The sequence below is a fragment of the Hyla sarda genome, chromosome 7 (assembly GCF_029499605.1).
Source record: "Hyla sarda isolate aHylSar1 chromosome 7, aHylSar1.hap1, whole genome shotgun sequence".
NCBI classification, from domain to species: Eukaryota; Metazoa; Chordata; class Amphibia; order Anura; family Hylidae; genus Hyla; species Hyla sarda.
The window spans coordinates 66,696,532-66,709,353 of NC_079195.1; the positions used below are offsets into that span (position 1 = coordinate 66,696,532).

General features: G+C 44.9%; 1 protein-coding gene across 12 annotated transcripts in view; it reads right to left on the bottom strand.

The window, feature by feature from the left end:
- The window catches only part of MYOF (myoferlin), a 228,335-nt gene that overhangs the window by 25,142 nt on the left and 190,371 nt on the right, over positions 1 to 12,822 (bottom strand). For all 12 annotated transcript variants that reach the window (XM_056529441.1, XM_056529439.1, XM_056529437.1 and 9 more), the window contains 3 exons: positions 5,550 to 5,561; positions 3,568 to 3,666; positions 2,367 to 2,492 (listed from right to left, as the gene is read on the bottom strand). In XM_056529441.1, the coding sequence (XP_056385416.1) occupies positions 2,367 to 2,492; positions 3,568 to 3,666; positions 5,550 to 5,561 (237 nt within the window). The remainder of the gene's footprint in view (positions 1 to 2,366; positions 2,493 to 3,567; positions 3,667 to 5,549; positions 5,562 to 12,822) is intronic.

Genomic DNA, 12,822 nt, shown 5'->3' on the forward strand with positions numbered 1-12,822 from the left:
AGGGATTGTGGAATATACATTACAGTGTCAACTTGAGGGAGTGAAAACCGGGGAAAAAATATTATAGATATGTAAATCATATATACGATATATTATAGCTACCTGACATGTACAGTATTTACTGACACTGACAATATTTGTAGTCTTGATTTCAGTGTCTGATGTCGTACATAGTGATTTAGCATATATACCTACATACACTCTGGGGTGCAACTGGAGTAACAGAGAATATGACCAGTAAGTGACCCTAATAGATCTCAAAACACTTAAAGGGGTACTCCACTGCCAAACGTTGGGAACGCGGTTGGGAACATTTAGTTCTGAAGGCTGTGTGCACGCTGCGGGGTCGGCCATGCCCCCTCATGACGTCACACCGTGCCCCCTCAATGTAAGTCTATGGGAGGGGGCGGGCACACAGCCTTTGGAACTAAATGTTCCCAACGCTGGCCAGTGGAGTACAAAGCTATATGATGGTTGAAATGCAATGTAAATGTAGTGTATGCTGGGAAAGCTTATGGCATGTATATCAAATCTATTCATAGGACTCCCCATTTACCCTATGGCAGCCAAGTGTGTCAATCTGGCTTCTGTCAGATTAGTATACCTAGATATATCCATTTCTGCTTTATGGAATAATTTTCCCATTGTAAACCTTCCATCGTACATAGCATATGTACACCGCAAAGTGAATTGACCCTTACAGAGATCCAGGGATGTGCATAGACATTTTGGGGGACAGGGGCTCAAGTAGAAAAAACGGGCACTTCTCATTATGAAAAAAATTAAAAAGATCGTAAGAACCTTACATATGTTAACAAAACAGAATTCCTGAGGTAAGGGACCTCCGGCAGTCTCGTCAGCTGAATGGGGAAGGCCTCAACCCACAGAGGTTCCAATCAGTGAGGGCATTATAGGGCAGGTGCTTAAGCCCCTTTTGAGTCTGTGTGTGCACGACCCTGCAGAGATCCAACAATGTCGTCAGGAGAAGCAGAGGCATAGCTGGAATGATACTGGAGGGGCATCTGATGCTAAGGACAAGTGGGAAGCATCCGTATCCCTGACAAGGTTATTTTAAAAAAGTAGTGAATTGAATCTTTGCCCAGGTGAAGGAAATCATAAGCATGTTTCTGAGAAGAGTTTTTGGTTTATGAACTACTTAAAGGGGTACTCCCGGGGAAAACTAAATCAACTGGTGCCAGAAAGTTAAACAGATTTGTAAACTATACAATGGAAAAGGGTAGCGTGCACTCACCGCGGGTAAACAGCTGCAGGCCCAAGGTCCGGGATCACCGCGGCATAGGAGGCCGGAGGCCGGAAGAAGGACGTTCCTACATCCGAAACTGCCGGCGTAGCCTCTGAGCGCCCCTTACCGTCCTCGTCTATGCCGCGGTGATCCCAGACCTTGGGCCTGCAGCTGTTTACCCGCGGTGAGTGCACGCTACCCTTTTCCATTGTATTGTTTGATACTTTATCTAGTGTGTGCACCCCGCAGGTGCTGCATATGTTATATATCGGGTCCGGAGGCTGCCAGTGTTTACCAGTAGTATTGTATATTTGCATGCTTAAGCTATACGGTGTGCTCTCTCCTCCTCTAGCGGCTTATGGAGATTTGTAAACTACTTCTATTAAAAAAGTACTTTTTAGGGGCTGTATACTACAGAAGAAATGCTTTTCTTTTTGGATTTCTCTGATGTCATGACCACAGTGCTCTCTGCTGACCTCTGCTGTCCATTTTTGGAACTGTCCAGAGCAGGAGAAAATCCCCATAGCAAACATATGCTGCTCTGGACAGTTCCTAAAATGGACAGCAGAGGTCAGCAGAGAGCAATGTTGTCATGACATCAGAGAAATTCAAAATGAAAAACATTTCCTCTGTAATATACAGCCCATAAAATGTATTGGAAGGATTAAGATTTTTTAATAGAAGTAATTTACAAATCTGTTTAACTTTCTGGAGCCAGTTGATTTAAAAAAAAAAAAAAAAAAAGATTTCCACGGAGTACCCCTTTAATGTGTGGTCAGGTCCCAGTGCTGGATCATAGATGTGTTTAGTTGTGGTAAAGCTTTAGGGACTGATAACACATACAATACTAAGGACATGTTCACATTTGCAAAATCTGCACTATAAATTTCTCTTTAAAATCCGTGTGAAATGTGCAATGTGGATTTTTATGGATTTCAATGGAAAACTGCGCTGAAAAAAAAGGGGACCTTCTCTTTAAATATTTCTCTCTAAAAAGTGGGAAATGGTTTTTAGCGCAAACAGCTGAGATTTTGATGCAGAAACCATTGCAGATTTAGTGTCAAAATCAGCACAGATTTTACCAGTGTGAACCAAACCCTAACAGTGATGATGAACATCTTACCTTAAACTCTCCGACTACAGACGGATCATCATTGTCTTCAGACTTTCCTCTGTACAGTTTAAAGGTTTCACAGAAATCTGTCAGGCCATTAAACTCCGGGACCTCCTCCAGCTCACAGTCATACACCTGTAACATTTAGAATATGAGAATTACACCATTAACATTTTAGGAAAGGATGAACACAAATATGATACCAAGGAATACAGTGACCCCCCGACCTATGATGGCCCCGACATACGATAATTTAAACATACAATGGCCTCTCAGAGGCCATCGAACGTTGAAGGCAGCATCAACATACGATGCTTTTATATGTCGGGGCCATCGCATAAACGGCTATCCGGCAGTGCAGACTGCTTCAGCTGCCACCGGCGAGCCATTTACGGTGCCCCGTGTGGTCCGCTGATGATCACTTACCTGTCCTCGGGGCTCCGGCGTGTCCTCTTCGGGATCCCCTCCATCGTCGGCGCTCTCCATCGTCATCATCACGTCACTGCGTACGCCGTCCCGTCATCCAATAGGAGCGGCATGCGTAGTGACGTGATAGCAGCGACGGAGAGCGCGGATGCCGGGGAAGCAGAGGCCTTGCCGGAGCGTCTGGGACACCCCGGAGACACGGCGACAGCGATGGAAGGCGACATCCAGGGCAGCGGTGACGGGTCCGAAGCGGTGGGGACACGCGAGTACAACTTCCTTTACCAGTGGTCTTCAACCTGCAGACCTCCAGATGTTGCAAAACTACAACTCCCAGCATGCCCAGACAGCCAACAGCTGTCCGGGCATGCTGAGTGTTGTAGTTTTGCAACATCTGGCGGTCCGCAGGTTGTAGACCACTGTCCTATACTTTACATTGCACGGATCCCTCAACATACGATTGTTTCAACAAACGATGGTCCGTTTGGAACGGATTACCATCGTATGTTGAGGAACTACTGTACTACTACTGTCTACTTATTATTACCTGCCTATCTAGAGCTTCAAGGAATAAATGACCACATGATCAATACCAGTAGTTCCCAACCTGTAGCGCTCCACTTGTTGCGAAACTACAACACCCAGCATGCCCTGACAGTTTTTTGCAACAGTGTCAGGGCAACAGGTGGGAAACACTGGTCTACACTGAAATCATGTTTATGAAAGCAAGTACATTTGTTAAATAAATAAATACATAAATATATATATAAACCAATAGAATTGTTACCTTTAGGGAATCATAACCTTTTTGCAAATATTGGCCGCATTTTTCATGTTCTCCAATTGAAGTGTAATATTTACTCCACCAATCTACAATTTCTTCTTCCTGTTGAATGAATGGTTAAGACTGGTTAAGATTTGTTACTTGCACTTTCAAGCTATTGCTACTTACATACAGAACTAATACATATAGATGTTTGCAGGGGTAAATATCGCCACCTTCAGGATATGATGCAAACTGCAGCTTAGGGACAAATTTGTGCTACACACAGGTTTATCTGCGAGCACAGCAGGATTTAAAACGGGTATTCCAGGATTTTTTTCTCCCTTCGGCCTTTGATCCCATGATGCAAAGTTATAATACAATGTACTGTGTAATAAGCTTCAATTACCTCTGCCCCCTGGAGACCATGTGACATATTGTCTCTGGCCACAGGGAATGCTAGGAAAGGTCAGAGACAACAGTAAAATAAAAAGACTTGCACTAAAGCACTTCCGGGTGTCAGTCCTGTGCATGAAAAGGGAACAAATCAGTGCACGCAGGTAATAGAAGTATATTACACAGTATTATATTGGCATCATGGGCTCAAAGGCTGAAGAAAACGAAATCCTGGAATATCCCTTTAATGTCAATAAGTACATGAATATCTACATTTAGAATGGGCAGTCAGCTGGACTAAGATTTATAATAATATACCTGTTAATAAGGAGAAACAAATTAGCAGGATATTACACTTTGTATGCACCTAACAATTGCCGATTGATTATGGACAGTGAATGATTATTATAATTTCTTTTTAGGATTTGTAGACAAGGACATGTACATAGAATTTGCATGCACCTTTTCTCCCAGTTTGGAAAATTTACAGAAGCGTAGATAAGAAGTATATGAATTATGCCCTAGAATAGTCAAGAATATACAATATTATTCTTCAATTATTAGTGTAGTTTGCCACCTTCAGGTAGAATGGTGTATTGCAGCTTTTAAAGCTTTTTTAAAAAATTTTCTTTTTGCTTTTCGAAACTTTATCTGCCTGGGATAGCCCAGCGACATGCAAGCCCTGCAAAATAGTCAGAGCATTAACATTGCTATAAGAATGCACAAATTCTAAGTCTTCTTTAAGAAGATAATCTCTGACCTTCTGGAGGAATCCCCCTCTCTCCCCAGTTCAGAATACAGATCTATTTAGATGTAGACAGCAGGGAAAATCTAGGCATTAGCAGCAGATAAGAATAACTTGGCTTGGCTGCTTCCCCCATCATTTCCTTCTCCCAATTAAAGACACTTGAAATCTGTTTTACGCGAGATCGGGTGACATTAGGAGTTACAGAGCAAATACTGGCAAAACGACTGGGCCCGCTGTACTGCACGTCTGCCAGCTATGAAACCACTGGATATTCAAGTCAGATTTGGTTCTCTCTGCATGAATATTAAATCAGGAACACTCTTAACCGGACACCTTGGGAAAAAGGCTTCTCTGGTTTGCAGTATTTTGTGTATATGATGCATACTCAGAAATGACACAACACTGGTTACTTTGAAATACTGCAGGATGCATTATGCAGTAGGAATCTTAAAGGGAATGTGTCACCAGAAAATTACTTAATTTAAAAAAAGAATGAGCTTGATACATTTTTAATCCTCCCAGTTCACTGCCCCCATCATGATAAACCATCCCCAGCCTTTATTTTTTATTATTATTTTGTTTTCTATTTCAATATTGCTCTGTATTTTCTTCTCAGTCTCAGATTCACAGACAGGGAAGGGGCGTTCCCCAGCAGGCGTGACATCATCTGAAGCCAAACAGGGGAGAACTTCCTCCCTCACTCTGCTACATACAGCTGAGAGCAGTTCAGTGTGTGATGAGCTGTGATTGACTGAGGGCACAAGATTCAGCACTATGCACTGAAGTCATCATGCATATAGTTTTGCTATATACAGCAGTGTACAGTACAGTATATACATTCAAAATGCCTTGGTTTCCTCACCTTTTCTTGAAGCTTGTGTAAGATCAATCAGGGGGGAAAAATGTAAAATAAAAAATAAAACCATACATTAGAATAGAGAAGATCTGAGAATACACAGTATATTCTTTAATATATATATATATGCTGTAGCAAGAAGAGACAATGTCACCAACAACACACAGATTTAGAATTTTGTATGTTTTCTCGATTTATTACATACTGTGTGCTAATTTGAACGATGATTCATATGAATTGCATGAATCATATACAATTGTGTTGATTTTATTTAGTATTTGCACCTCATATGTAATAAATGTACATCATGAATTAGCAAAAAGCATTTTCTTTAGAACCAAGCAAAAAGAAAAAGAAAACTTACCTTCCTTATACCCAAATTATAAAGAACTACCGAAAATCCGTGAACTATGCGAAGTGTGCCACAAATTACAGAAGGATCTCTTATATCACTTAAAAAAAATTTGATAACTCCTATTTGTTTATAAAGTGTTATGAACTTGGACTTAAAGGGAATCTCCACTTTATAGCAGCTGGAGCTACATTTCTCTGATAGAGTGCTCCACATCCCCTTCATAAGATGCGTGATGCTCAGGATTCAGTGGGTGAAGGTAGAAGGCGGAGAAGAGTCCCCATTACTGAGCTTCCTGAGGGCTATAATGTTCACACTCAAGCCATGTGACACGTACCTAGATTTCAAAGTTATCAGCTTAACATCTTTACTGGTACAGCCACAGTGTACATGGTACTGTAGCAGAACAGTGGATGATGGTTTCCCAACAGATACGGTTAGATAGGTTGAGCTCCCCTTACTTGCTGGCTTTGACCGGATAACTCATTAGAGTGGTTAGTCTTGTGCAAAGCATGCGGTTTCACTCCCTTGGGGGGGAATGTGCCTCTCCCTACAGACCAATTCCAATCTTTGTGGAGCGGCCCCTCTTGAGTACAACTTACCTCTCTCTAGGAACCCAGCAACAGCGTGCCACCAAACCCAACACCCCCAGAAATGAAAAGTACAGGTGCACCCACTGAGCAAGCTGTCCCTGAACACTTACAAACTCTATGCTGCAGTGCCCTAAAAAACCTAAGCCACTCCCCTACTTACAGCAAGTACCAGCTCTGTATATAATAAAGGAATTACCCTACATATGCTTTTACTCTTCAGCTGTAATGCGGGGAACTATCACCATTTTGAAAGTACATAAGTACTATTATATAAAATGTAACATTTTATTCTTTTTTATGTACCAACAACATTTTTCCACATTCAGTGCCTCAGTCACACTCCTGCATTACCGCATACAAGATGGGATGTGTTTGGAAGACCGTCCAGAAGTCAACGTAAAAAGATAACTTGCTGACCGCATCCACCACTAGACAGATCATAGGAGATGTACAACGCACATGGTTTTATTGTATTCAAAGCTTTTTTAGCTCATGAGCTCTGTCTAGTGGTGGCTGCAGGTAGCTAGTATGTTATCTTCAAATCTATATCCATGGAGAGGATCTAGAGCTCTGTATCAGCAAAACAAAGCGCTGGCCACTAACAGATGTACAGAAAATTAAAGGGGTATTCCAATATTTAAAAAACACATGTTTCTAGGGAAGTATATAAAAATAAAATCAAAAGCCATACTTACCTAGCCCCAGTTCCCCACAACTCCTCTGATCTCCTGTCTTTCTGCTTCTGAGATGAGTATTCAGTGCAAGACCTGCTTGCTAGCCAATCACTGGCAGAGACCGGATACCCCTCTATGGCCAGTGATTGGTAGGGCAGGTCCTGCACAAAACTCATCTGGGAAGCACAAAGTGGAAAGGAGATAGGGGGACCAGACATAATGGAACAGGAGCTTTGGGGGATCAACGGAAACTCATTGGGTTGATAAGTATGGCTTTTCTGTAAATTCTTTTATTTTTATTTTTATTTTTATTTTTTACAGTTCCTGTATTTTTTTTTTTTTTAAAGCTTTAAAAAATATCCCCTTTATTAAACACAAAAGAAACAAAATGATATTTTAGGGATAGAAGGAAATTCCCTTTAAGTGGCTAGCAGATGTAAAGTCTTTAAAAAAATATATTTTTTAAGTGATATATATTTCATTGAAACCATTGTGGAGGTTTTGGAGAGATTCACTTTAATGTTGATACTTAAATAACATAACTAAATAAAGGATTCTTGTCTTTGTTGGGTCCTCTTATAAATTCTCTCCAAAATCTCTTCCCCACAGAATCCCATGCAGTGGTCTTGATAAACCAGTAGATCAACCATCAGTGCATCTTTATCATGATATACATACATGCACTGTGGTTGGAGAGGCCATTTTTCCGACTGCGACTGACATGCTGCTTAACAGCTGAAAATTACATGCAATAAACTTGTAAAACTTTCACACATCTGAATAATAAAACATCTAAAAAAAGGCCAGTAAATCAGAATGCAATCTTCCAAAACAAGAATTTTCTAATTTATACGTGTGTGTGTGTGTGTGTGTGTGTGTGTGTGTGTGTCTGTCTATATATATACAGAAGGTTGTGCAGGATTGGAAAGTAGTCCTTAATTTATATCTTAAATGGTGTCACACCTTTGCAGTGTTTTATTTTTTATTGTTGGTTTTCTTCCTAAATAAAAATAAATAAATAAAAAGATTTCCTAAATATTCTTTATTAAGAATGCACTAGCATTTTGCTGCCGTAGAGTGTGTGCACCTGCTTTACATAGTTGGCTGTCCTGCTGATTCTGATGTAGATCTGGAAGCACATTGCACCTTGCTACTGTGCATTAAACGGGTAGTCCAGTGCTGAAAAACTTATCCCCTAGCCTAAGGATAGGGGATCAGTTTCAGATCGCGGGTTGTCCGATCGCTGGTGCCCTCCGTGATCTCCTATATGGGGCCCCGGTTTGCTGGCCAGATAGCGGTTGTCAACCACCGCACAAAGCAGCAGCCAACACGCCCCCTCAATACAGCGCTATGGCAGAGCCGGAGATTGCCAAAGGCAACGCTCCGGCTCTGCCATAGAGTTGTATTGAGGGGGGGCGTGTCAGCCGCCACTTCGTGTGGTGGTCAACAAGCCCCCTTCCCGTGGGCTGCTGGGGCCCCGTACAGGAGATCGCAGGGTGCCACAGCGGTCGGACCCCTGCGATCTGAAACTTATCCCCTATCCTTAGGATAGGGGAAAAGTTTTTCAGCACTGGATATTTTCTTTAAGGACTGATGCTATCTGCTTTATCTCTCAGTGTTACAGATACCAGCAGACTACACTATGTGTAGCAAAGGGTGAGAGGACCCATAAATCACACAGGCCTTGAAGAGAGGAATGAAAGAGCCCATGCCAGTGTCTGCAGAGAGCTCATACACAAAGGCATCATCAGTGGATGATAGGAAAGAGATCTCACAGAGGCTGTATTAGAAGGGTGGAACAATGCAGGAATAAAGCTATGTTTATATATGTAGGAGTAAGGCAGCAGAATCCTGATCTCACACCCGCAGCGTATTACTAGAACATGTTATCATAAGAAAAGCCTAGAACTAGGAGCAGGTTGCAAACTGCATATCAAGGGATTTGAAAGTGAATGAAGGAATGAAGATCACAATATGTATTTCTTTTAATTTTTTTTTTAGTTATCCATACCCTTTAGAAACCTTAAAAGAGATACCCAACCATGTAAAATTGATGGTCTAATCTCAAAATAGGCCATCAATATTAGATTGACGGGGGGGGGGGGGGGGGGGGGCTGACTTCTGGCACATAATAAAATACTATGATAAAAAGGAGATTTTTTAACACTTACCGTAAAATCTCTTTCTCGAAGGATCCATTGGGGGACACAGACCGTGGTGTATGCTGCTGTCTCTAGGAGATGTGACACTATGGCAACAAAAACAGTTGGCTCCTCCCAGCAGGATATACCCGCCTTCAGGCTCTGAGCTAATCAGTTTAAGTTCCAGAGCAATAGGAGGAGACTAACAGGTCAAGAAAAACCCAAAACTGTCCGAGAACCAGAAAAAAAAAAAAATAACTGAACACACCCTCGGACAGAGAACCAAGGAAAATCCCAAAAGGGTGGGAGCTGTGTCCCCCAATGGATCCTTCGAGAAAGAGATTTTACGGTAAGTGTTAAAAAATCTCCTTTTCTCTATCGGCTCCATTGGGGGACACAGACCGTGGGAGGTACCAAAGCCGTCCCTTGGGTGGGCAGATAAGCAGTCAGGCAGATGGCCATTCCACTGCCGCCTGCAACACTTTACGGCCCAGACTAGCATCAGCCGATGCGAAGGTATGAACTCTGTAGAACCTCGAGTGTGCAAAGACGACCAGGTAGCCGCCTTGCAAATCTGCGAGGCCGAGGCTCTATTCTGGAGAGCCCAGGATGCCCCAAACGAACGGGTAGAATGAGCCACAACACTGAAAGGAGGAATCTTCCCCTTACAGCGATAGGTCTCCGAAATGGCAGACCGAATCCACCGATAAATGGTGGCTTTGGAAGCAGGTTGTCCCTTGCGACGACCTTCCGTGAGGACGAAAAAGGAATCACACTGACGAAACGAAGAAGTGATGGAGAGATAAGACCGAACAGCCCAAACTACATCCAGCTTGTGTAGTAAGCGCTCCTTAGGATGAGACGGAGCAGGACAAAAAGACGGGAGGACAATGTCCTCATTGAGATGAAAGGCCGAAACCACCTTAGGTAAAAAGGAGGGATCTGGCCGGAAAACAACCTTGTCTTGGTGGATCACCAGAAATGGAGAACGGAAGGAGAGAGCTGCCAATTCAGACATTCTCCGGATGGAGGTGATAGCAACAAGAAACGCCACTTTCCAAGAAAGGAGGCGTAGAGACACCTCTCTAAGGGGCTCAAAGGGTGCACCCTGGAGGGCACTCAGAACCAAATTCAAGTCCCAAGGGGGAGAGGGTGACCGATAAGGAGGAACAGCATGCGTCACTCCTTGAAGGAAAGTCCGGACATGAGAATTAGAAGCCAGGGGCCGCTGTAAAAGAACAGTAAGGGCCAAAACCTGACCTTTAAGGGAACTGAGAGACAACTCTAGTTCCAACCCCGACTGCAAAAAGGAGAGAAGACGGGGAACCAAGAAGGTTACCGAGGAGAAGTCTTGAGGTTCACACCAACGAAAATAAGACTGCCAAGTACGGTGGTAAATTCTTGCAGAGGAGGGCTTACGAGCCTTGAGCATGGTGTGAATGACTTGGGAAGAGAACCCGCGGGCCCTCAAAACCGCGGTCTCAACCGCCACGCCGTCAAATGCAGCGACTGTAAATTGGGGTGGCAAAAAGGACCCTGAGAGAGCAGGTCTGAACGGAGTGGAAGGCGCAGTGGAGTGTCGTCAAGGAGCCTGACTACGTCGGCATACCACGACCTTCGGGCCAATCTGGAGCTACCAGAATGGCGGGGACATCCTCTGCCTTGAGCTTCCTCAGCACCCTGGGAAGGAGCAGAAGAGGAGGGAACAGATAGGGTAGGGCAATCCCCGCCCAAGGAATCACTAGGGCGTAAACAGCCAGAGCCTGAGGGTCCCAGGACTTGGACACAAAAGGAAGGATCTTCCGATTGTGCTGGGACACAAAGAGGTCCACGTCCGGAATGCCCCAGAGGTCGCAGAGTTGTGCGAAGACCTCTGGATGTAGAGACCACTCGTCGTGGTCGGGTGAGGACCGACTGAGGAAGTCCGCTTCCCAGTTGAGCACCCCCGGAATGTGAATCGCCGAAATGGCCGGAACCCTGCTCTCCCCGCCCAGGTAAGAATCTTGGTCACCTCGGCCATGGCTGTCGAGCTGCGAGTGCCGCCCTGTCGATTTATGTACGCCACGGCCGTGGCGTTGTCCAACTGAACGCGGACAGGACTGAAGACGGGACTCCCAATGAAGAAGACAAAGAAGAATCGCCCGTAATTCTAATATGTTTATCGGAAGAAGGGTCTCCTGGGGAGACCAGAGTCCCTGAACCGACAGGCTGGCATCCGTTGTAACAACCTGCCAGTGAAGGGAAAGAAACGACTGCCCTTGGAGAAGAAGGGGGGAGCGGAGCCACCAGAGCAGAGACTGACTGACCCTGCGAGGGAGAACAATCTGACGATCGAGGGACAGAGGAGACCTGTTCCATCGGGAACGAATCGCCAGTTGAAGAGGGCGGTAATGAAACTGGGCAAAGGGTACGGCCTCCATAGTTGCCACCATCCGACCCAGGACTTCCATTCAAGTGCAGATGGAGACTGATATCTGGGACAGAAGGGAGCAGACCCCCGACCGGAGCGCCAGACGTTTGTCCGGCGGAAGACAAATCCAGGCAGATGCCGTGTCGAATTGAAGTCCCAGGAAGGTTAGAGACTGGGTAGGGCGGAGGACTGACTTGTCCCTGTTGACTATCCACCCGAAGCGAGTCAGAGTGTGGAGAGGGACGTCTCCAGAGTCTGGGCTCTGGTTGGAGCCTAGATGAGAAGGTCGTCCAGGGTATCACCGAGATTCCCCTCGACTGTAACAGGCCCATCACTGGTGCAAGGATCGTTGTAAAGACCCGAGGAGCCATGGCTAGACCGAAGGAAAGAGATACAAATTGAAAGTGCCCCTCCGGAACCGCAAAGCGGAGGTAACAATGATGGCCTGGGAATATTGGCAAATGGAGGTAGGCATCCTTGATGTCCACTGATGAAAGGAACTCCCCTTGTTTCAGGGACGCCACCACCGAGCGGAGAGATTCCATTCGGAAGTGGCGGATGAGAAGGTGATGGTTGAGACGCTTGAGGTCCAAAATTGGACCCACAGAACCGTCCTTCTTGGGAACCACAAAAAGATTTGAATAGAAACCCTGAAACCATTCCCCTGGAGGAACGGGAACAATAACCCCCTGAAGAAGCAGAGACTGGAGAGCCGCTCGAAATTGCTTTGCCAGAGTATGTGGAGACGAGGAACGAGCCCTTCCAGAGGTCCTGCGCAGGGAAGACCCCTTCAAGGCGGACATCACTTCTCGGGAGGCTTCAGCCACCGAACGGGAGACTTTGGTCAAGTCAGCCATATACTGGGACAGGGAAGAAACCCAGGCTGGTGGAGCGGCTGAACCCACCGGGACCGAAGGGACATCAGGGGGTACCAGGGGGCCTGGGGGAGCAGTGGAGCAGGCAGGACAAGTGGGCTCAGCAGAGCCAGACATCTTGGTATTACAGTGCTTACAGAGATAGTAAGTCACGGAAATTCACGGTTTCTGTTTAGAGGAAGGAACAGCTCTGGATACAGACATAATGTAGAAAGAAAAAAGGAGATAGAAACT